At 37.1% G+C, this 26,288-nt stretch overlaps 2 protein-coding genes across 2 annotated transcripts in view; both read right to left on the reverse strand.

Annotated features, from left to right (window-relative positions):
- Nucleotides 1–2,215: 2,215 nt before the first annotated feature.
- On the reverse strand, nt 2,216–6,300 carry LOC128507744 (sex-determining region Y protein-like). The gene is made up of 4 exons (XM_053478817.1): nt 6,243–6,300; nt 4,545–4,784; nt 2,580–2,691; nt 2,216–2,468 (listed from the first exon to the last, which is right to left on the reverse strand). Exons 1-4 carry the CDS (start codon nt 6,298–6,300, stop codon nt 2,216–2,218), a joined length of 663 nt encoding a protein of 220 aa, XP_053334792.1.
- A 3,393-nt stretch (nt 6,301–9,693) lies between these two features.
- Nucleotides 9,694–26,288, reverse strand: part of mfhas1 (multifunctional ROCO family signaling regulator 1) — a 29,758-nt gene continuing 13,163 nt past the window's right edge. Inside the window, exons 2-3 of the mRNA XM_053478714.1 lie at nt 12,432–12,816; nt 9,694–10,322 (exon numbers count right to left, since the gene is read on the reverse strand). Coding sequence (XP_053334689.1) covers nt 12,686–12,816 — 131 coding nt within the window. The 3' untranslated portion in view covers nt 9,694–10,322; nt 12,432–12,685. The remainder of the gene's footprint in view (nt 10,323–12,431; nt 12,817–26,288) is intronic.

Below are 26,288 nucleotides of genomic sequence, written 5' to 3' on the forward strand. Positions count from 1 at the left end.
CATCATCAATGTCCCAGGACAACGTGGTGGTAACATAACCATGTGGGCAGCTATAAGCTAAAATGGTGTTGTTCACCATCATGCAACCATAGGCCCATACAACACTGCACACATTATTGCATTCCTGGACACCTTACATGACATGCTCACTGTTTAGAGACCAGAGCATACCCGATATGTCATCGTATGGGACAACGTTAGTTTCCATAGGGCTGCTTTGGTCCACAACTGGTTTACAGACCACCCATCCATCATGGCACTCAACCTCCCTCCATACTCTCCATTCTTAAATCCCATCGAGGAGTTCTTCTCTGCCTGGCACTGGAAAGTGTACGACCAGTACAACAGGTAGCCCTTTTACAGGCAATGGAGGAGGCATGTGGAGATATTGACCAGGCATCGTGTCAGGCCTGGATACGGCATTCAAGGGGATATTTTCCCCGGTGCCTTGGACTGGAGGATATCGCATGCGATGTGGACGAAATTTTGTGGCCGGACCCAGAAAGACGACATGATGTAAGCTGATTGTCTTTTTTTCCCCTTTTTTTGTGACATTACTAATTTGTGTTCTGACTTTGTAAATGAATGAATGAATGCCTTTATTGTCACTATACACATGTACAATGAGATTAAAGCAATTCCTACAGTGCAAACATATAGATCACAAAAACAAAAACAAAAAAAAAGGGGTTATAGGGTTAACTATATAATGCTATCCAATCAATGCAGGTGTAAATTTAAAATAGTTACTGCTTTTGGAAAAAAACTGTTCTTGAATCTGTTTGTCCTTGCGGTGATACACCTGTAGCGCCTTCCTGAGGGCATCAAGTCAAACAGATCAAAACCCGGGTGCGATTTATCTTTAATAATGTTTTTTGCTTTACTAAGGCAGCGGGTGATGTAGACATCCGTCAGGGAGGGGAGAGGGCAGACGATAATCCTCTGTGCTGTCTTTACTATTCTTTGTAGCCTCACCCTGTCTGCCATGGTGCAGCCGCCATACCATACCGTGATACATTATGTCATCAGGCTCTCAATAATCGAGCGGTAGAAGGTCAGTAGCAGCTTGGGATCCAGATTGTACTTCCTGAGCACCCTCAGGTAGTGTAGTCGCTGCTGAGCCTTCTTGATAACTGCTGTAATATTGTCTGTCCAAGACAGGTCACCAGAAATAAGGATACCAAGAAACCGGAAAGTATGGACCACTTCCACACACTCGCCATTTATATAGAGGGGGGCTAAATTGGTGTTGTGCCTCCTAAAATCGACTATAATCTCCTTAGTTTTCTTGGTGTTCAAAGCCAGATTGTTTTTTGAACACCATGCTGTTAATTTCAGGACCTCCTGTCTGTAAGCTGCCTCATCTCCCTTTGAGATAAGTCCAATCAATGTCGTGTCTTTGATGAGTGTGTATAAACACCAATACTTGAAGTCTGAATCCTTGTATGTTTACATGACACTATGACAAAAGTATGATCTCAAATTGACATCTGTACACAGAGAAAGCAAAAGCCAGGTTGTTTTGTATTCATACCATCAGTGTGCAGTTGGCGCATTGTGTGCTTAGTAGATGATGGCTTGTGTGTACTGTTTGATACGAAAACACCATTTTTACGAAGGTGTGAAGAGTTAATCTAGCTGTGTTCGCTTTTGCAAGAGAACTACAATGTTTTGATAATTGGGTGAAAGGTTTTCTTATTTGTGTGCAGAGTTTTGCAAAAATAGCCAATAGTTACAAAAAATGTGCTTAAGCAATCAGGAAAAAACTGTAAGAACGTCATTTGTCGCAACCATTCAACTACTCTGGCTTTTCATTCCTAACATAAATCTCAGATGAATGTATAAACAGATACATATTACATTATCTTTAACCCATTTTTAAACTGAATAATGTATTCATATTTACTTTTATCTCTACTGAGTAGGATAAAAATCTGTTAGTAAATTTTAGTCTGGTTTAGACCTAAAAAAATATTTACACAATACTTTGCTAAAAAATTGATACAAGACTGACAAAATAAGATTAAAGCCTAATGTCAGGACACTCACCTTCTTCAAACTATGAACATGAATAGTAAAAAGCATTTTAATATAATATTAAATCATATACAATTGTGACAAAGTAAAAAATATGCCACATTAAACAAAACTATTTACAACAATATATATTACATATGTACAGGAAGTTGACTTAATTTGACATTCTGTCTTTATTTTAATAATCATCTGAATGAGGCAGAGAGTTTAACAACTCTTCCAAGGCATTGGTGTCCAGGACTGGTGGAGATTTAAGGCCTGCGCTGAGATGGGTGTCTCTGCTGTTAGTGTCTCTGCTGTTAGTGTCTTTGCTGTCTGCCACAGACTCTTGATCAAAAAGATACTGATCTAGGGCAGAAAAGTCATCATAGTCCGGGAAAGAGTGATCATTCAGGTCCATCCCAATGGAGGTTTCCTGATAGTCCAAGGTGCTGTAAAAAATAATTAAACAGGATTCTTGCAATTACTTAACATACCAGAGTAACACTTCATTTGCACCCATTTGACTTCTGTAAGCAGTTCTAGTGCAGCTTACACCTCACCTGGTCTGGGTGAATAACGGCTCAGGCATGCAGGACAGTAAATCGTCAGGAAAATGTGGTGGGGTTGGCTCTCGATCAGGTCTTCTCGGTGAGGCTGTTTTCTCCAAAATGCCTGCAAAAAAAAAGTTGTTAGGTATGTGGTTTTGACTCACTCCCTATGTGAAAATACATCATCTGATATTGTGTGACAGACAGGCTTGTGTTCATGGATAAAAAGGGTATAAACTTGGCATTTTATGCAATTTACTTTTGGCTGTTGCCTATTTTAGTCTACAAAATAAATAATAAAGCATGTTAATTATTCTTTAAAAGAGAAGCAGAGTTGAGGAAACATCTTACATATATTAGTATACAATGCTTAATGAGTCAAAAACAGGGTTACATGTATGCAAGGTCAAAAAATACTTTATGATTGGTTCACCGCTACAGCATGTGTCGTAAAAAACAAAATGCCCATTACCATAACTGAACGACGGCTCTGGAGACCTGTCAATACATAGAAAAGATGGCGTTGGTTTTACCGTGTAACAACCAGCTAATTTTATATTAACTGTGGCTACAAAAATCGAGAGGTCTTTTATCTTTGTGTCGGTGTTGCGTTAAAAGGCCAGTGAGCAAAAAGGACAAATACAAACAAGTAGATAGAGCAAACGTGTATTATACAAAACTAAATAAAGTAAACGAAAAAGGTGCACCACAACCAAACAAAGATATAAACAATATTTACAAACTACATATAATAAACGGTATGTGTATGTGTGCGAGTGAATGTAAAATGTCCGAAGTCTGTGTTTACTGTATGTGTGTTACCGAGTATGGTACTAGTTTAGGCTAATGTAAGCCGACAAAAACTTCATTTATCATGCACTGTCAGCGTCGCAGATAGTTTATGTTCACATACAGGTACATGACACACTGCATGAATGAAAAATATTTGAAAAAGCATAATGGGGCACTTTAAGAAGCATTTCAAAAAGGAGCATTAAATAGCACAAAGTCTCAGGGCTGATCTGTTTGTGACAAGTTCATTCCTGTTCTCACTTATGTTATAGCAGCAATAAACAGTCATTCCCACACCTCACTCTCAACAATTATAAGAATTACATTGTTAAACAAGACCACTGTTAATCCATTGATAAATCTTAAATCATTTGCAGTGTCTGTACAAGTCTTTGGTTATAAGCTTTTACTACAGAAACTAAGGATATACATAATTATTATATGGTTCCCTTTAGGAACATAACAGATAAAAATATTAACTGATAATGATTGTTTTACCTAAAATTCCTCGTAATATTATACCACAAGAGGAATGAACTTGTTGCAACACTGGACACATTTGTGTGGCGTTGCTTTTAAATGAGAACAGAGAGACAAAAGCAAGATTTTTGACAGCCTTACTCATTTCCTTATTAATTTTTTTTTTATTCTGTTTGTTTAAACTATTTAGACTTCATTTATTTGTCCCACATAAATAACTTCCTGGGACTTAAACTGTTTAAAAAACAAGTTAACTGAAATTTTTAATTATTAAGAAAATTACAATATGATATTATAATAACATTTTAGCAGAGTTTACTACTGCATTTGTTACAATTGGTTGCTACAATCATTGATACTGACCTCAAAAAGAAGAATAAAGAAATTTCACTGGAATTTGCATATGCAAATTGTTCGCTAAAATGTTTGAAAATACTAAACTTTGAAGGTAATTTTGTGTAGTATAGGAATAAAAAAAATAGCATTTTTACCAGGCAATATTAGATTGCTCTGTATAGCTGAAGTTTCTGGAGCTGCTTCGTCCAGGCAAACTTGCTTTCTCTTCTGTGGACGAGGTTTGTACGTCCAATCTACATTTAAGGAAAGAAAGAGCAATGTAATAAGGTGCATAAAAACAAGATGTACCATGGTTGTCCTTTTTGTCTTCATATTTTGCTTTTTATCTGAAAACCTTGTGTACCTCACCTGGAAACTGTTGGCTGTGTTCCCATTTAAGCCTCGCTGCCTCTAGGTAGTAGGGCATCTTCTGGTCTTCACTCAGCTTCCTCCATTCAATTCCAAGCTGCTCACTGACCTCAGCAGAGCTGGCATTTGGATTGGCCCTGGCCAAGACAGACCGGTGTTTCCTTGCCCAAATAATGTAGGGATTCATGGGCCTTTTGATGCGGCTGTTTTTACCCTTGACTTTTGATGTTTTCAGGCCATCTGGAAAAAAAAAAAACCTAATAAGTGAAAATTAAATTTATGATAAACAAAAATTCTAGTTATATAAGTGAACAAAAAAGAGGCATTCTGTATTGTGCAAAAGTTTAAGCAACCTATTTATTTTAAGACTATTTGTAGTTTTAGTTTTATGTATTTAAGGTGTGAGGAAATATGTATTAATCATAATTATCAGTTTGTCCATGATGAGCAACCCGAGGGCAACAGTAGACTTGACAAACTCCTTAAGATAACTATAGGAAAAAGCCTTGAGAGGAACCAGACAAGGAGTCTCGGGTAGAAAACTGTAGGAATTTCAGTCCTGAACTATTGAATGACTGCAGTCACAAACATTACTTCTCCACTGCATATTTCACACAAATTTTTTTGAAAAAACTGCGTCTTCTGCAATGCATTCCCACAAGAACTAAAGTTAGCTCTCTTATTTCCCGAGGTTGTGGTGTGGTTTTAGGCTGATGAAACGGTATTTTTGTACTTTTTTTTGTGTCAATCTCGCACTCTCCAACCAATGAAATAGTTTAATACAAAGAAGTCGTTTTTGTTTACTTCCTCAGTTACCATCATGCCATTAAAAAAGAAATTGAAACCTGACACAAATAGCAAACAATCACCTCAGGTTTTAGACAAATGGATAAAATTTGATGTTTGGATGGCCCCTGGATGTACGCACAACTGGCTGGCATTCGGGTCGGTTCATTAGTTCATATGCTGAAAATGCTTGCATTTCTTGCAAAACTTTTATTCTTAATATAAATTACTAAATAATTAAATAGTATTAATCCTGACGTCTAGCTTAAATGAATTTTCAAATTAGGAGGCGTTGATAAATCTTCTGTAAAATCAGCTCATTTATTTATTTTGGGACCCATTGTTTAAAAGTATGTATATTTCTTAGACCCATGGTTTTGGTTCAAAGATTTTACCGTTGTTATGCCATAAAAATGAGAATTTGTATTGATGGTCTCAAAGGCTGTCACATGCCTAGGGTTCATTATAATCGTTATATCATATTTGATAATAATAAACCTATGAATTTATGTTCTAATTTTATATTTAGAGATTATGGGGGGGGGGGGGGCGTTTAACGCATAACACGGGCACAGTGTTTTAGCTTTACACTCAACATCTTAGATTTACAGTTAAATGACAACAGAATAGCATAAACTATAACTATAAAAAATCATTTATAGTCATTTCTAATAAATCATATTAGATAAATAAATAAATCATTTCATTATGAATCAAAATTGAACACATAGGAACCTTGTACAAATATCATGCTAATAGGCTTTAATGCCTGGGATAACCACATAACCACAACATCACCAAGAAAAGTCTGTGGTCTGTTTATGTTTTTTATGTGTGAATACTGCAGTTTGTAATAACAAGGCTGAGTGAGGCTCACGCGCTCGGTATTTGCTTCGATGGTGATTGGCTGACCGCTGCACGTGCTCACCGCAAACTGAGTAAAACTCTGGCTGTCCTCTTTTCTCATCATCTCCTTGTGTTACTTCTCTAATAAAATCTTGAGCTCAAAGTTGAAGATCTGTATCGTTGTCCTGCTAACTAACAAAATAATTTCTAGCGTCTTATTCTAACATTTAAATGTAATCAACATAGCGTACCCACGCCACCGTAACCATGGTGATGGATGAGCCAATGAGCAGGCTTAGGCAATAAGGAGTTGGTAGTGTTACAATGAGCAATTACATTTTCACCTGGAGGGCTTCTTTTTAACTGTACTTACTTATTTCAATTTTTAAAAATACTTGGTTCAACAGATTTGTTCCGGTAATAAAATTTGTTGCTGAGAACTTTTTTTTTTTTTTTTTTTCTCGCATTTTCACTATTTTACAGTGACATAGCGCCCCCAAAATATGTTGTGGTCAAACACGGTATTGTACTCCTACCGTAAGCTAATATAATTTTCAAGGGCACGCAGGTTTCTTGTGTATATAATATAATTATATGTTGCAATTTTATTCTTTCAATATTATGTTTTTATTTTTCACTAGTAGGGTTTAGGATATGGAAACTTATTTTGCAGCGGTACACACAGTTCAGTGTGCTTTTAGTGTTAATCAAGTGACTGACAGCTCATTTGACCAATAACATTTAATATCGCTGAAATCAGGCATCTGTTTGCAGTAAAATAACCCAATCGTCACCGTTCTACGAAGTGGTATGGGCGGAGTTATCTGCCAATTAATTCAAGCAGCCAATAGAGATTTAGCTTTCTTCCAGCTTTCCCACGAGGGTTTTTCTGTCAGCTGAAATCAACGAGTGTCAAATCCACTGCAGGAAAATGTACTCGTGTTGCAGACAGTTAATGGCTGCATTAAATCGGGAGACTAATGGAAATACAGTAATGTAATGGCTACAGAAGTAGAACCTTTTTTTGGTAGTTTGATTATAATAGCATATCATAATTTGATAATATGTGACTGTGATATGGAAAATATTATGATGAAATTGTTTTAAAAAAATTGTGTATTTATTTATTATAGCTATATCATTACCTGTTCACGTCCCAGGTAAGAAGAACATGCAGATGAGGAGAGGTGTTCCCTGGCCGCTGCTGCTCCGCTTCATCTTCAAACTTCTTAGAGGATAATTAATTAAATTTTTTATCTGTATGCATATGATATAACTAGCAGTTTTTCTGTTTTTGTGGTATTACTGATGCTCTTGTAGCTAAAAAGGGTTAGTTCTGGTTTTTGTAAGCCGTTAACACTTTATTTATAGCACATGCTTACATAAATGTTATTACATTATATCTATATATTATAATATATACATTTATATATTTTTTATTATTTTTATCACAACCACAATTTGGGTAACTAAATAAAATGTTTGCCTATATAACAGAACAGTGCGCAGCTGCCCAGTGAAGTTTAGTTCAGTACCTACACCACATCTAATTCAGACTAAAATACATTTTTATTGCTACATTAGCTTCAGAGCATAACCAGACAACAAACATCGCTTGACAAGAGTTTCACCCAAAAATTTTTTATTTAAACCAAACTGGTTCTCTTCATAAAGAGAATACTTTTATAATGTATGCTATGGTGTATTACTACAGGAAACATCTGTTTTGTCTGTAAAGTCGTACAGTTTACGATAATAATAATAATAATAAAAAAGGTCATTTCCCCCCCAATGCAATTTCCACTAAAAAGGCTATAAAGCATAGATCACTTGTGAAGAGCATGAACACTCAATAACAGCTGAGAAATATAATTAAAAAAAAGTTTTTATGAGCCATATGAAAAGAAATATTTGTATTTGGTATTTCTCACAGATTGACGTTCTCATTATTCACAAAGTGTGTTTGTCCCTATGCTGAGCACACAGTAGCCATGCATGATGTGCAGCACACCATAAGAACCCATCCAAGTTTAGTGACAACATACAAAAATAAAATTATTAGGTACAAAACTTTCAGAAACAATATACATATCACAGGATCTGTCCTTTTCCAGAAGAACAATGAAATGATATTTAAAATGGACGCACATTAACGTGTCTTTTTTTTTCACGCCAGGAAAGTAACCCCTTTTTATATCCATTTTCTAGGAGATGAACATTTCCTGGCCTGTCTCTTAAGACAGAAAGTAGCGATGTTACTGTACATGTGTATTCATAAATCTTCAGCTCAGGCTACTGTCAGCAGTCCATGGCTTCTTTACAATCCTATTTTGTAGTTACATGTTTGTTTAGTGAATAAAGACTGGAAGAGAATGAAAAACACCAGTTGAAGTTCTTTTTTTTTAAAGTTACCATACTTTCTTACCATACTTATGCTTTTTTCCCTTCTTGTAGCACAGGCTAGGACTTATGCAACCAAGCGATCTTCAGGTTTTTTACTGGGTAAGTCTTTGAGCATAAATATTAGATGTGTTTTAACTGAACCCAACAGAGTAACAATATTAAGTACAATAAAATGCCTAGTAGATAAAGGCTACATGAATATCCCGGGATTGTACAGTCGAAAAGTCTTAGACACATGTAGAGAACCACTTACATTAATTATGATATAAGGTTTGGAAATATAAAAAACATTGTATAAAGTGCAGTAAACAGTACATAAAAGAGAATAAAATAAAAGACAATGGGTTGTTTTTAGCATTGTAGACAACTTGCAACAGAAAATCTGTTTGTTGGATTTATTTAATGTGTAAATGTCTTGAGTCACCCTCATTTCTTCATATTTAATTTAATTAAATGATGTAGATTAAATTAGGGAAATGGAAACAAATGTTTTACTGCGACAGATTGCAGTGTCTCAGCAGCAACCTCATTTCCCCTCTCGTCAGTTCCACCCATTCAGCATCATTAGTATACTAATTAATCGGCCTGATCATTTGCACCTGTTTCTCTCTGCTTCATGCCTTAAGTTAGATGGTGTTTTATACTTAAATGATTGATAGGTCATGGTGTGGCTTAACAAAAATAATTTCTCTGAAACTAGTCAGGTGCAAATACACTGAAAGTGAGAGCCAAAAACTTCAGGGAGCCTGAAAAACTATTGCTTAAGACTATATTTAAATAAAAGAAAATCTGGCTCTTTGGAAGCAAAATATGAAGAAGAGCGATCAAGACTTCTTTATCATCAGGTTTTATATGAAAAGTTTTATTTCAACAAACTATAAGAAGGCTATGATGCCTGAGATTTTTTGCACGGTGATGTTTTTATCCATTAGACAGAATTTGAGTAGTATCCTTTGGAGCAACTTTTTGCCAGAAAGTATCATGCAAAATCGTTATCAGTGTCAGTGATTGTGAGTGAGCAGCTCGCGATAAATGTGTGTAAACATTTAAAGCCAAAAATGTACTCCAGAGAATCTGTTCTCTGCAGGTTTAGACAATTTTTCCTTTAAACAAAAAAAAAAAAAGTCAGGCAGTTGTTTTGGTATCTAAATGTAAAGCCTAGTGTACTTGTGATGAGAATGTAAAATCACTCACAGCACAGAAATAAAACTACTTTGAGCCTGTAAAGTTTGCTATAATTTCCTGCTTTGGTCCTGGTTTTAGTGTAACCTGGATTTCAGAACAACAGAAAGACATCAGATTTGTTAAACCGATTTCAATTCATTTTAACCTCTTTAGTCAATTCATCATCTGAAACGTTCCACATTAGCATGCAGCTTAGGAAATGAAGGAGCTCTTTTGATAGACCGTGTTTGCTAGCCCTACTGCACTATCGCAGCACTTGTTTCTATTTTAAAAGCCAAAGATTTTTCTTAAATAGCAGTCCCACTTCTCCACCAACTCAGTCCATTTTTAATTACACCGTGATCTCTTCTTTTTACCATCAGCATCTGAGGAGCATTAGCTCCTTCTTTCATCCGGAATATGACGCACTGTATGAACAGAGCCTGTCCTCATGTTTTAGCAGTGACTGTAGAAACCACAAGATTCTCACAGAGGCAGCACATCCCAGGTCTGAGACTTCAGCACCACAGTTCCTAATACCATTGTTTCTTTGACAACCAGCAGCACGAGCTCATTAACCTGTGAGGGAGAGAACGAGAAAGCCAGGACAGCATGAAGATATTTAGTGCAAGACATAGACAAACTTACAGACAAGAAGTCAGAAGGTAAAAAAAAACTCCCTATCACATAACTACATTTTAATAATTTTTACAGCTCATTATTACTGGGATGTTTTACATCACAATGTTCATGCTCAGACTTCACTTTCTAAGTCGCATTTGCTTGTCTTAGGGCTCCTTTTTGTGTCATATTTTAATTTCTGCTAGCACCTCATTGGATTTTGAAAGCTAAACAAATATCCTTAATTTTATGCAAAAAGTTTTTGAGCAAGTAAGGTTCATCTATTAATACTTTAAAACCTTGTTGGTTTAACTTTAACAGATTTAAGAAAAGCAACTTGCCTAGGCCTAGAATGGAATAAGAGGGTTTTTCTCTTTCAGCACAAAGACATCTTTCAGAAGGCCAAGGTCAAGCAGGTCATGACTCCCTTCAGGTCATGTTTTACCCTTTGAATTAAACCGAACTTTCTACAAGTTTGTTCCGACCAAGTGTAGTGGTACCTTGGCATACAAATTTAATCCAATGCATAACACATTTTCCCAGAAGAAATAATGTAAATGCAGATAATAATCTGTTCCAGCCACCCAAAAATTACCATTACCCATTTCCAACAATACAATTATATTTTTTTCCATATAAAAAACTAGAAAATGTAAACATAAAATGTGAAACGAATGGTCATTAAACCCTTACTTAACATTAATTTATGTTTCATCGTGGCACTGGCTGTTAAAAAAAGTATAAAAGGTTCATTTAATTTTTTTTTTTTTTAAAAACAGTCACATATACTATATGCCAAAAATGCCTTGTATGCCATGGCCAATTTCTTGCAAAATTTTAGTTCTTAAGGCAAAAATTCACAAGGCGGAGCTGAGTTCGTATGCCAAGGTACCACTGTAATTTGATTGGCATTTCATGAGCGCCTGGACCAGTAGCAGGACTATTTATGCTGCTTAAATTAACAAACAAAATAGAATCTATTGGTAATAAATAGTGTTTGTGGAACTGTTGTATAAAAGCAACGTATACTGTTGTACTGAATATCAGCCTTCCCAATCATGTGACATTGCTTATATAATTCTGCTAAAGGTAGAAATGGACCTTTTAAAATTCTTAGTTATTTATCTCTAAGAAAGTCCATGCTCAGACTGGCCAGCATTACAGCCTCTTTCAAATTGAGGAACTGCTTAAATTTTTTACTCTTTTACTCTTAAGTATGATTTCTGATGGTGCTATTTCATTTTGAAAAAAAGGAAACTAATAGAAGTCATAATAATGGAAACAATTAGTTATTAACCTAGTTAACCCAGTGTAAGTATGTATCCAATGATTTAACTTTAAAGCACTTTTTGTAAGTCGCTCTGGATAAGAGCGTCTGCCAAATGCCTAAATGTAAATGTAAACAAGTTTTGGTGCATAGAATTTATCAAAAACTATAGGTGTCTGTTTATCCCTTACATGGCTGTTTCTAGTAGAATAGGGTATATTACAGGAAAAAAGCTTGAGAGCCTGCTAAGCTATATAAATTTTTTAAATACTTTTCCAGTGCTTTTTTGTCCAGAATAAAATGTGGAATCTCACATATGAGTGTAATGAAATAATGCATGATTAGCTAATGAGTTACGTGTGTTAAACAGACCATGCACTTTTACCCTTTTTCTAATGTAGTACATAGAAAAATCCATTATTTGAGTCTGTTAAGCATCTTTTATTTATTCTGTGTTTAACTGCAAGGCTGTGTATTGTGCTAACAGCAAAGTGCAAACGTTCCACTATCAGACAGGATGCACTTCAGCACAAGCAGCGCACTGTACAGTAGTTACAGCTCTGAGGTGTGTTACAACAGAAACTGAAGTGCTTTACATACCAAATGAAACCCTTTTATCTATATTTTATCCACCTTTATTATACTTTTACTATATAACATCGTTTGTTGTAATGCACTGAAATGCGTGTACTAATAAAAATCTTACAGTCCAGAAAACATGATTTGTATCAGACAGTGTTTTTGCTGCTTTACTACTAGGGTGGAAGATGTGCGAAGAGCTTACGTCCCATGCTACTTACTGCAGTGTGTGGGATTCTTCATGTCTTCATGTTCATACATGGCTGAAAGTGTGTTCCCACATCCTGGCTTCAGTGGAACACACATCCCATCACACTGCTGTCTTCTAAGCACACATGAAGTGAAAGCAGGAGACACACACATGCACACATTGATGTAGCTCCATCTAGTGTTCTATGTGTGTTACAGGAAAGACAAAGGTGCAGCAGGGTGTGTAAGGGCATTTCGAGTCACTGTGTTGTGCTGGATGTCTGGGTCATTTGTGACTGGGGCTGATCAGAGTAGGAGAGGGAGGGTAAACGAGGGCCACGTTAACGCGCTCTGAGCCGTTCTTGGGACAAATGATCTCAGTCAAGCCTTCAGGTCGGGGCTGGCTCAGCAACTCGCCTGCAACAAAAACACACACGTTACATATTATTTAAGGATGAGAACACAAATATACTGTACATGCGCTACATATAATGGACTACAGCACCAAAAGAATCGAACCCGGACCCTGGAGGTGCAAGGCGACAGTGCTAACCACTACACCACCCATATACTAATCAATGGTTTCATTTTTTTTCCCATTATACAGTTACTGAAATGAAAACTCTTTATCTTATACCTTTTCTAAGGTCTATAGAAAATAAACTAGAACTTTCATGTTTTATCACCTTTTATTGTGTTTACTTTAAATATTTGCTTCTGTTAAGACATTGTTTGTGGTCACTAGGGGGCAACAGTAACCTGTGTTGGTGCTGAGAGACGATAAAGCTCAGTGGATTACTGAAGAGTGTAAAGCACATACTCAGTAAAAGAGTATAATACAGGTCACTCCGAGTAACATCATCATCGTCAGTATAACCTCAGTCAGGGCCATGTGCCTCGTTTTACATCTAACATTACATTTAAAAATACCTGACATTAGATGATCCTAAATTATTCAGTGTTCTTCCTGTGCTCTGGTAGACTTACTCAAAAGTTCTCCAATTTTTTTCTCTCCTTGCAAAGATTCATTTACATTTTACAAAATGAAGACAAGCTAGCCATCTAACAGTAATGACCGATTTATATTTTCTTCCTCAAAATAGCAAACTGTATAGATAGTTATTTATTTAACAAAAACCTTGTAGCTATTGTAAATAATTTGATATTCAACATTCTGATTGTGTGCTATTCAGATTTGTTCTGCGCTTAATAAAATTGCTTCTACACATGCAGACATATCTGATTAAGAAGGAAACATCAGGAAAGTCAAGACATGTGTCATGAACATCCTTGCTGTATTGTCCTGGCAACTTAATAAAAAAGATAAACACAAACAGGTGCTAAATTGTCTAAACACAGCCAAACACATTACAATCGAAACCTCAGAGCAATTCAGCGATGTGTAATTTCATCATTATAAAAGCATTCGGTATCACAGATAATCCCATTTAAGGAAATATTTTAATCCCGTGTGTGTGCGCGCGTGTGTGTGTGTGTGTGAAATGAAGAGTGCTCCATCTGTGTGTGGTGTACAAATCACGGTAAACAAAATCATTACCGGCACAATCAGAAGCTGCTGCTGAAGTGTCGAGACAGTTTTGGTAATTCTTAATGAAAATAGAGAATGCTTTCCCATACTAAGAGGGTATGACTCACTCTAAATAACTGAAACGCTTTAAAAAGCTGCGGTAGTGTCCCGGCTCTTGGTTACGTCAACTTGTACATTTTCCACATGATAATCAGTTCAGTGCAGCACTTAAGCCATTAGTCTGATTGATTTTCAGCTTTCCGGCGAATAGAAGGGTGGGGCTGGCCTGGGTCAAGACATCTGAGCTAATGGAGCCACATACAAGGATGCACAAGATCGCACATATTTAAAATACACACACACACCCCGATTAGCCTTAACATTATGACCACCCACGTAATATCGAGTAGGTCCCTCCTTTTGCCACGAAAACAGCGATGACTGTGTGTTCTGACACCTTTCCAAGGAAACCAGCACTAAGCTTTCCAGCAATTAGAGCTACTGTAGCTTTTATATAGGATTGGATTACATGGGCAAGGCTTCACTCCCTACGTGCATCAATGAGCCATAGCCTCCCATGTTCATAGGTTTTCCTATTGGTCTCCATTGAAAGGTGTCAGAAATGAGGTGTCAAAAAACAGTGGGTTGCTAATTTGGTGGCACAAGGGTAGACCTACTCAATATTAAGTAGGTGGTCATAATGTTATGATTAGTGTATATATAAACACACACACACACACACACACACACACACACACACACACTGTGCATCTCAAATTTGGATCTTTCATACTTTAATTTTAATAGTGAGAATCTCATATTCTAGATTTATCACATGTACGAACTGGATGCTTTACATGAGCAGTGGTGGACAAGGGTCTGGGTTAGTGGGTTACTGATCAGAAGGTTGGGGATTCGAACCCCCAGCACCGCCAGGCTTACACTGTGGAGCACTTGAGCAAGGCTCCCTATCTGCCCCAGGGGCGCTGTACGCTGGCTGACCCTGCACTTTGACCCCAGTTCTTAAATAGGATAGATGATGATCATTGATGCCTTCCACAAGGAGGGTAAGCCACAGAAGGTCATCAATGTAAGTGCTGGCTGCTCACAGAGTGCTGTATTGAAGCATATTGATGCAAAGTTGAATGGAAAAGAAAGAAAAGAAAAAAAAAAAAGTTAGGACATACAAAAAGTGATCCAAGGAATAAAAACTGTGAACCGGCAACAAGAATAATGGGCGGCCAAGACTCACTGATGAACATGTGGAGCGATGGCTGGCCCGTGTAGTCTGATCGAATAGAAGAGTTAATAAAAGAAGTATCTCAAATTGTTAAAAATGTTAATGCTGATCCATTGAAGCCACACCTCACAACTTGTATAATAGGATATAAAGTATCTTCTACAGACAGCTTGGTTCCAAATACCACACGCCTTCAGAGATCTAATGAAGCTCATCCCTTAAGCTGATCCCTCGTCAGTGCTATTTTGTTGGCAAATAAGTACCTGTTCAATATTAAGGTATAATGTTTAGACTGGTACTGTATACTGATCAGCCTACAAGTTTGGATTTGTTTTTTTACAGTCTAGAACATTGCTAGAGATTTCAAATCTGGGAAATAACATACAGCCTTAGGTCATGAAGTAATAACATCAACAGTCAGTTGTTATTTTAGGACATGTAGGTCAACTGTTCTGGAATATTTCTAGCAAAAATAGTTTTGTCAAGTGCATTTGCACTTGGTACGTCTAGGGTCTAGTCTCGTTGCCGCCCAAGACCAGTCGTTATAGTTATGAAATACAAGTTGAAAATCTATTTTTATGTGATCTAATTGGGGTAACTCGAGTGTCCATCTCTGATTGACCTCAGAACTGAATGATAATGGGTCATGAGTACTTTGTTTCACTGGTACTGAAGCTGTTTTCTGACTGTTTGAGTCATGCGGTAGATCATTTCCCTGCATGTGTGACCTCAGCACTGCAGCACTCCATCCTGCCTCCCTCTGCTCTCGCCTCGGGACTCACAGCACAGGAATGTGCCATTCATCCTCCTTTCCTTAATACCGTTTCCAGGTACAACGCACGTTCACATTCCTATGCTGCGGTTCTCTCAGGCTTGTCTGTTCCCCTGCCAGGTTCTCCAATGCGCTCGTTTTTCCTCACTCTCTCTCTCAGAGGAGCTGTTTAAGAGCCTTAAAAGGAAACCTGCTGTTTCTCTCCAGTCTGCTGGAAAACATTTCTTTTCCTGTTCCACAGAATTTCCTCCGTTAAAAAAAAAAAAAAAAAAGAAAAGAAAAAAAGGCCTGTCTGAGCGGTCACTGTCTGTGTACTGTAGAGCGAGAGACCAAGAGACAAAGAGAAAGAAAGAGAGAGGGAGAGGTATCCTGTGATCATTAAACTCTATAAAGAGAAATCTCTCACAGCCACAATGTCGATCTGTAAACTAGCAAGCTCTTAAAAAAGTATAAGCACATCCATGGACACTCAATTTAGGCTTAGCTCTGACTTAATGACTAATCCTCATTTATTATATATAAATCTATATAAATAAAAGAAAAGATTTGTCTGTACGTTTGTCAGAATAAGTGAATTCTAATATACTGGAGTCATTTTAAGACAAATCTTAATCTTTATATGATCTTCTCTTCGATTTCTCATCTGTGGTTCACTCTCTGATTACTGAATAGGGAGTGTATTCGGGTGACGACGAAAGAAGTTCAACTTAGCATAAACAAGTCGTGAGTTACTCAATCTTATAAAACTGTATTTCTTTGCATTAATAATTGCATTAATCAGTTAGACAGAGGTTCTGCCCTACAGAACGCCAGGCAGACATGTACATGGGCTTCAACCTGAAATACTGTAATAATAATATCACTCATTACATCAAAGCTGATCAGCTTATTTTAAGCGTTAACCTTTTAACCCAACACTTATACAAACTGTTAATTAGAAACAATTCAGAAGCTTCAGTGATGTTACGATGGCCTTTTTTCATATTCATCTTTTAGATTTATTTCCCTTCTATTGAAGCATGTAATGTTTAAAAACTGTTTTTTTTTATTATTCAAACGCTTCAGTACATCATATCTCTATTACAAAACTATTTATACTTAATAAATATATTCAGCTGGAATGCATAGCCTTCTTCACACAATAATATGTATACGTGTGAGGTAAACATTCAGTTATCACTCCAGTTATATCAAAAATACTGTTGGTCTTATCAGCACTTTTTGTTCAAGGCTACTGTCTCCCCAGTCCGAGTGTGAACACGTTAACATTTCATTTCATTTCATTACGTATGTTCATTTGTAACTGCGGTGCTAGTAAAAACGGATGCCCCACTTCTTTTGATTTGCACCCAAGGAGAGCAGTGTGCCGTGACTCGTGATTAGTGTGAGAGTGGTCCCAAAACAACGCACATAAAAGCATAAACGGAAGCGTTTGGATATAAGAAATTAAAAATCGGACTGATATTTTAATGAAGTTGTATTATTGATGAAGAGACATGAGACATTATTGATGAAGAGACATGGATTCATCACTAGGAGTCTGAGAGTAAATGGCAGAGTATGGAATGCAAACGTCCTCATGTTGTGACGAGGTATGTCTACAGACTTCTGCCCACACTGTCGACTCAACACAGCAAAACATCCGACCTCCTACCTATAGTCCTGTTCCTGCTCCATCACACTTTCACCTATTTGGTCCCCTGAAAGCAGTCCTATGAGAACAAAGATTCACTTTTGATGAAGAAGTGAAAACAGCAATGCATTTGTGGCTCGTAGCTCAGTGTAGGATGTATTTGTCTGATCTAAACTTTAAAATAAATTCTACAACCAGAGTGTGGCTAATTTTTGACTAACCCGTATATTTCTAAATTCTCACCTGTCGTTACATGCAACAACAGAAATTCTCTGCACAATGCTGATTTTTCTTCTCCTTGGAATAACTGTCAGACATTTAGTTATCTGCTCAGGTTTACAGACTACAACTGTTTGCATTTTTACATTTTTCCCCACGATGTTATTTTCCTACAGACTGCATAGTTTAGCATATTGGCAGGATGACTGAACCTAATTTGTTGATGTCACGAACAACTCCTACAGAACACTCCAAATCAGCTTTCATTATAAACTCTAAGCAAAATGATTTGCAATAAAAAACATGTACCAATATATTTGACAATGATCCAAGATTAAAACTTAAAAAGTGTTAGTCTCGTACTTCACATAACCTCTCTCATCCATACGGTTAAGTTGTGCTCATATTTAGACACATCTGGCTGTCTATTTTAAGTAGAAACAGGAACTTAATCATACTGAAAGTTAAATTCTTTAAATATATGCTGAGTGATGAAGATGGCTTGATGCCATTGTTGGGTCTGTTGCCTGGCCCCGCTTTCCCAAACTTGCATCAATATTAATAAGTGCTGTGAAAGAAAGAGAGAGAGAGAGGGAGGGAGCTGGTCAAAGCTTGAACTGTGACTTGGCCTTAATCTTAAACCAACACTGAGTTTTTATCAATTCTTAGACACCTCTCAGGTAGCTATAATTCACCCAACCATGGTCCAATCATGACACACACCAAACTCATCATTTAGGCCACAAAGCGTTCTGTGTAAGACTATGATGTAACCTGGCTTCCCGAGAAAAACGGACTTGTACAGCTCCAACATTCCCTCATATAGCTGCTGTTATCTCCAGACAAACACTATGCACAAGAATAATGTGATCCATCTGAAATCCTATACTGCTTATACTCATCCTCTTAAATGACATCATAAAGAGACACTGTACAAGAACCACATAATATGACTCTTTAGCCCAGAATGGAACTGACATCTCTCATGTTTTCTAGGAGACTGATGTAGCTTATACTGTAGCTACAGTATGAGGGGTGTTCAAGTCAAACTGGGAATTGTGAGCAAATTTCTTATAAATGCATAAAGCCAAATAACATTTACAGAAGACCTTAAAGCACAGTACAGTGATGAGACTCTTAGCCACCGTAAAACATTAAAATGGTGCAAATGTTTTAAAGAAGGCTGTACGTCTGAGAATGAGGATCCCTTTATTAATACTAAATACTTTATTTTTTGCATTTTTTCGACATTTCTTTGTCAAAAAATAAAGGAAATTGCTTTAGTCATTGAATGTAAACCTTTTGCAAATAAAATAAATATTATTTGAAATTTAAGCGAACATAAAATTTAGCAAATATATTAATTGCTGTTAATTAGAAAAGGGTATCATTACTGAATTCCTTGTGACCCTAATGTCAAATGATTTATTTTGCATGTTCTAATTAGCCATGTAATTCAAATTCCATGGTAAAAATCTCTCTTCTGTATGAAAGATCCATAGCACACCTATGGGTCACACTGAAAACCCTGAATGTGTGTTATTCAGCAGGCAAACTTTCCAAGATGCTGCAGTTTGAACAGTGAACATCATCTCCTTAAGCAAACCCGACGGCTAATGCGCTCATAATAAAAGCCAGTATAAACATTTTTGCTGGTGGTACATTAAAAGCTTCTGGAGCAGCTTTTTATTTCTTCTTCCTGTTCCTGTCGACAGGATGCTTGCATTAATAAGAATCGAAAAAATAAGACCTCGCTGGAAAGTATTGTACACACAAACCTTAGCATCATCTTCGTTGTGAAAAATAAAGACACATAAAAAGTGTGCTGAACATAAATCAGATAGCTCACTAGCAATCAGGAGCAGAGCCATGGAAAATACTGACAGTTAAAATACAGCTCTCTCCCTGTCTCGCTTACAGTCAGCTATGTTCTAGTTCTGTACAGCCAAACTCGTATTGCTGGAACTGCTGGAACGCGTCACCTCCTGTTTTAAGGGGTCAGAGGATGTGGACTGTGAATACTGTCCAAGACAAACATCCTCCTGAGCTAAAAATGAGCCATAGGATCAGAACGTGTTCCTCGACTTAGAACACATCTGCGCTATAAACTTAATCTAACCTTGATACGGTGGGTTACACCCCATCCACGTCAGCGAAAAATTCTAACTGAGTTCTAATACTATTTCTAACTCACGTAAAAAAATGCGGTGGTGTTTTCACAAAATCTTACTTTAAACACTTACTTTAAACAATATCATTAACAGCATATCATAGGGTTGCCTAAGGCATGCTATTAAAGGAAATGTATCAGTGGCAGGGTAGGGTGATGTGGCCTAAAGGGAAATGGCATTAATGTTACCACCATTAAGTTAAAACAACATCCTGAGCTATTTTTTCTCAAGCATCAAAACATCATTTTATAATCCAGTTAGAGTTACATTTTGTGTATCGTAACGTACACGTTGTGTACAGTACCACCTATAAGACAAGGTATATCTCGCTTGTGTTTCTCCCTTGTGTAATTAATATGAGAGGCATTCAAGTCAAACTGGGACCTAAGATGAAATTGGGACTTGAGATTTCCTGTGTCGTAAAACTGATGGAAATTTAAAGAAGACTTCAAGTACAGTAGGGTGATGAGCCTCTTAGCCGCAGTAAAGCAATTGGATGTCCATGAATGGGGCAAGAAGCTGGGATATGCGAATAATTAAACATTTCACTGCATATCGTACTGTGTATGTGATGATGATACCTGCCAGGGTGGCCTGGAGCTCTCTGCAGTTGTTGCAGTGGACACTTAGGAGTAGATACCTCGATGGTATCCAAGCACTAGTGAAATGCATTATTATATATATAGTGAAATGCATTAGAGTGCATTATTATAGCAGAAGATTATATAGCGAAATAAAGTGAGTTTTTTTTAACTTTCATGAAAGTATTCAGTTATTCTGCATCAAAAGTTCCAGTTTGACTTGAACGCCTCTTGTAAGATAAAAAACGAAACAGCTTTTCATGTTACAGAGAAACTGCATAATGTAGGCTCCTCTGTCTCCAAAATTACCGGTAATTTCTTACCTTGCCTTATACAAATGCACTGACACAGAAGACTCCTTGCACAACTTTTCAATATTGTACAGCTGTATCCCTAAATAAAATAAAAAAATTTACACCTTTGTATAATAAAGACGGGTCTACACTGATGCACTTAAATACTGTAAAAAAGCTTTTGCTTTCCCAGTAATACTAAAAGAGCGTATTCACCGCTGAAAATGCATACTTTCAAACCCGTTCTCCAAAATATACAGTTCAAAACAAGTAAAAGGAACACTAGGTAGTCCTAGTTTGACTTGAAGGGTGGGTTAAAGGAGTTTAAATTTTATTTTGAGCTGTTTTGTATACTGTATGATATAAAAAAAAATGCAGTGCCCCATCATTGACTTTTTTTGTCTCAGTAATGTTTGTCTCATGTCTGTCTGCAAATCACGTACAGTATGCAGAGGAATGCTAGTTAGCGCATATGCTTTAGGTGACGACAGTTTAGTGGTTTAAAATGTTTTAGAAGAATAACACTCCTGACTTTTATTCACCCTGGCCTAGGAAATGCCCAGATTGGGACAAAAAAAAGTTTCTACATGTCTAAAAATGTAAATAATGATATTCTGATATCATCTTTACATCAATTAAAATAAATTGTAAGGATTTTTGGAACGTATTAAAGATGAATAAAAATCACTAATCACTAAGTGTGAGCAAATCTAACTTGACCTGCTTCCCTAAAAGCACCAAGCTGCCATAAAGTTGGGAGCACACAGTTGCATAGACTGCTTTTGTACTATGCCTTAGCATTAGAAATAAAAATCAGTTCCAGCATGACAATGCCCCTGTGCACAAAGCGGGCTTTAAGGAGACAAGTTTGGTGTGGAAAGTTGAGTGTCCTGCACAGATCTCTGACCTCAACCCCACTTTGGAATAAACTGCCTCCAACCGACTTGTCTAACATCAGTGCTTGATCTCATGTTGTTCTGGCGGAATGAACACAAAACCCCTTGTATAAAACCTTTGCAGCAAAATGAAAAGCAAGAACCATTTCCATATTTTTAGCAAATAAGCAAAAATGCAGGTATGAAGGTCAGGTGTCCACACACGTTTGGCAATATAGCATGTTTATTAACAGGAAAAGCTTTTTTCCAGATCACTGGGGCCATTAATTACACCCCTAACCTCCAGGAATCCTTTACATCCTGGTATTAAGGTTGCAATGGTCCACTGAAGACACTTTCTAATCTGAAAAACAAATCAAAAACTGTTTCTCCGGGTGCTGATGGAAGCTGTTAGACTTGTATCCCAGATTCAGAGAACATTCCTCAGCCATCCACAAAGCCTCCGCTATCAGCCAGCAGCAGGAGGACATGTACAAACAGCACATATTTTTGCAGCGCCGTCTGGGTGGTAAAGCAAACAGTGACGCAGCAGTTAAACAAGCTCCATGACACTGAGCATGACACCTTTTATTCCTTACATGAGAGGATGCAGTGAGAGAAAGAGGTCAGTGACAGAGAGGAGGAATGAAGAATGAATAACGCGACTGTACTCAGAAACTGAAAAACCTAACCTCTGACATGCAAAAGTACAACGGAACGGTTATTCAACTCAGGAAATCAGGCCTGCTCATCCATGCACAACAATATGGTCAACACTCAGATTTAGAATAGTTTAGTCTGATATTTACCTGTTGAGTTGCTCATATACTGTAGTACAGTATTTGAAAAAGTTAGATTAGTGACATTTTAATTCAACCAAGCAACTATCATCATTGGGCCTGACGAGCAAGACCCTTAATCGACCTTACATGTTGTTCGTCTGTTCTAATTATGCAGAAACAATTTGTGTAGATCTTCAAATGTTTATAATTTCACAGACTAGCCAGGCAATTTTGACCTTGTTCCAGCCAGACATGATTTTTCTAATGCAGTTATAAATCAAAACTTGAGGAAAAACTATTTCAAATTTCACAATGCTAAAATGTATTGCAGTGTTTAAAAAGTTACAGGCATTTACAGCTATGTACAGTCCAATGCAAGTTTAAAAATATATAAATAACTAAATCAGCTGAAGGAAGGAAGTGATCCCACTGCGGTGCTGTAGATTAGTGATGGGAAGTTTGATTCATTTTAGTGACTCGGTTCTTTGAATCTCATTCATTTTGATGTATATATTTTTAAGTCATTTAGTTCATTGCGTTCCTTTGATCAGAAATAAAATAAAATGTTACACTTTTTTAATAAACAGAACCCCACACATCTACATACAAAAACTTTGGCTATAGTTCCAGAATTATTAAAATGCAGCTACGGACATATTATGATAAACCAGAATGATGGTCGTGATGAAAAAGAACGGTCAATTCGGACAAAAAGATTCAAAGGTAACTACTCATTTCTGTTTCCTGTACATAACCTATGGAGAGTAATGTAGAAAATTAATCACTCTAAAGTCACACTCACAACGAATAGTTCATGAAGGACCCATCACTACTGTAGATTTGCAGCCATTCCCACTAAAAGGGATCTCGTAACAGAGCTGAACAAACGAAATGAGCCGACAGCAAGCAGTCTTTTTAAAAGCAACTTGCTTTCTTAAACAAATCTATATAAACCCCTAGGGTGTACAAATCATATACATACCAGCTCGCCCACCAGGGGAGTAAAAGCTCCAGGGGATTGGCACAGAAACTGAATTGATGACTAAAGCACTTAACTAACTTAACATGCCTTCTTACATTTTTTTCACTTCTAATATTTAAAGGTCCCATATTATTATTTCTTTAACAAGTTAACACAGCTCTTCCAAATGCGTCCCCCAAAAGTTTGTTTGTTAACCTTCCTAGCTGAAAAACACCTGAGATAATGCATTTTTTTGTCACTCACTCAACTCGCCTTATTTCACTCCTCCTCCAAATGCACCATTTCAGTGTCTATGTAAATAAGCTGCTGCTGAGCTACACCCTGTCAGGGGACAGCAAAGCTGAGCAACAAGCTAAGGGAGGGTAAACCTGAACCGTGGAGGGAAGTGCAAGAGGACAGTGCAAACCACTAAGCCACCTATGAGGTCACAAGAGGGAGAAAACCTAATTGGTTTGGTTAAAGCATTGGCCAGTAAAAAAAATACAGAATAGAAAAAAACAAAATGTTTTTCCCCCTCAAGGTTAGTTTGCACATGCACACTGGGGACACATCTGAATATGTAAAAATAACTAAAAAGTAAATTTTGCCTAATAGGTCCTCTATAATACAGAGATGGGAAATTAAATGATTATACAACCGTGTATCACATTGAGTTTGTTCCTTGACAAAAAGGCAATAAGTCTTAACCAAATAATTATATATTTATGGCCCAAGTATTCAAGCTCAGTGGATTCAGAAGTTTTGGTGGAATTGCATCTACATATTTATTTAAATTTAAGCATAAGCCTCGCTTGCTTGTTAACTTTTCTTGGCTGATTATTTTGGAGTAAAGAGGTGAAATGAACGCGATGCAAGATACTAAAATTAATTCCGACCAGAGTGTTAACTGAATATTAAGAATTATCCTGAGGAACAACTGAGTGAGTTATGCGTATCGAGTCTTCGACTGAAAGTCTAGAAAGGTTCTGGCATTTCAGGAGGAATATTTATGCCAGCATGGCTTTCTGTGCCAGATGCACCTGCAGCTTTAAGATGTTTCCCGTCTTGCTGAACAGCAGCTAAGAGACCGCTAAGGGAAAACACTGCCACATCTGCGGCTCAGGACACCATTCAAGTGCAGCTCTGATCAGAGGCTGCCAGACGGTTAAGTTGCTTCCTGATTATTAACCTCTTGGGATGACCGAGCATTCCTCTTCCAGCTCTTTAATCCTCTGCAAAGAGGGAGAGCCAAGGCAGAGCTCAGTGCAGGAGGGAGGAACATGCTGTGAATGAGCAGCTCTGTGTTTCTGGGTCTGAGGCACAGCTGTTAACATCTGCCGCATTAATGAGCACAGTGAACAAAGCTTGCTAGCCATCTGTGCAATTAGGGACGTCAACTCGCATCAGTCCAGGAGAAGTATGTCCCCGATTTCTCCTTGTGATCATACAGCAGGGTCTTCCCGAAGTCTGTCACAGCAATGCTAAACCCAGCAGTCATTAAACTCCCAGCTGGGAGCTGTACTTAAAGCCCTATAAGCACCATAATTAGTAATCTAATTGTAGTAAAAAAATCTACAGACATGTAGATTTGAACAAGTACTAGACCACCAATCAGAAGTTTGTACACTCCCGCCTATAGATTGTCATGGAATACTGTTTCAAACTTCAATACCGATAAAAGTTTGAATACTAGTTGAAAATAAAACTTAAAAGGAAATAAAAAGAAATAACATGTGGTATTAGATAGGTCCAAGAACAAATTGTCAAAATTATTTTACATATTTAACTATTCTTAGCTTTGCACACACTCTTCATGAGCGAGAGTCTTAAACTTCCAAAATAGGTCAAGCATTTCTGCTATGTTCTAAATAAGACCTGCTTCTCCTAAGGAAACAATCAGGCTTTCTAGAATAGGTAGCATGATCTGTGCAGGGGGGGAAATGGAAGCTTAATTTAATAAGATTTGGGCATTAGAGCTGTGAATCATGGGTAAACTGTTATTACGATTTGAACCTTGCATATTGGGTTTTAAATTAGGTTACATTTAAAAGCCCTAGTTTATACTGTCTAATGGGTCTAATTCTGTCTACAATTAAATTAGTATTAAAAACTATTTAAAAGCCTTTAATATACATTTTAAATGCTGTTTGTGATGCTGATTGTTTAAACGTCTCCTACAAAGCAATAATTGTTTTTTCGGCCAGTTTATTCTGCTTTACACTCCAGTCCAGTAGGTGGCGGCATTGCACCACCTGCTTATAGACTCAAAAGAAGTAGCATTACTCACAAAACAAGAGTATATAGAGAAGGTGGAAGTGCTTTGTATTGTTTGTATCTTTGGTTTATTTTTAAGGAATTCATTATTTTAAACCATTTAACATTTAAGTTTTCCTAACTTATTAAAAATTTGTGAATTGGTTCTGAATCTAAAACTGATTCAATAAAACGAGACGATATTAGGAGGCCATCACACTTACCCACATTCCTGCTGCATCCTTAAAAAATTGGGTAAACACAGTAAGAACATGTGCAACGTGGAAGGAACTCAGGAGAAGCCAGTAAGAACATGTCTCCATGTCTCTCCTAACAAAGCCGCTTTTTTTGTTTGTTTGTTTGTTTTCATGTTCAAAATAAGGCTGGTGAGGACGCAGTCAAAGCAAGAAGACCTTAATAAGGATGTAGTATTGGCATTGACAAGTTAGCGATATAACCCTCAGGGACTTCATTGATGTACTAGAAGCATGGCACAGACAGAAAAGACAAGATGGTGTTCTGACTGAGCGGTCACTGCGTTGTTGCTACGTCAATGGAGTTCTCACAAAAACCTCTTTAGG

This window comes from Clarias gariepinus, chromosome 19 (genome assembly GCF_024256425.1).
Source record: "Clarias gariepinus isolate MV-2021 ecotype Netherlands chromosome 19, CGAR_prim_01v2, whole genome shotgun sequence".
NCBI classification, from domain to species: domain Eukaryota; kingdom Metazoa; phylum Chordata; class Actinopteri; order Siluriformes; family Clariidae; genus Clarias; species Clarias gariepinus.

Excerpts from the sequence above, each read along its gene's own strand:
- LOC128507744 (XM_053478817.1), bottom strand. The coding sequence starts at position 6,300 with ATGATGAGAAAAGAGGACAGCCAGAGTTTTACTCAGTTTGCGGTGAGC. Across the intron at positions 2,692-4,544 it reads ACACAGCCAACAGTTTCCAG|GCATTTTGGAGAAAACAGCC; the intron begins GTGAGGTACACA and ends TTTTTTTTGCAG. Across the intron at positions 2,469-2,579 it reads CCGTTATTCACCCAGACCAG|CACCTTGGACTATCAGGAAA; the intron begins GTGAGGTGTAAG and ends TATTTTTTACAG.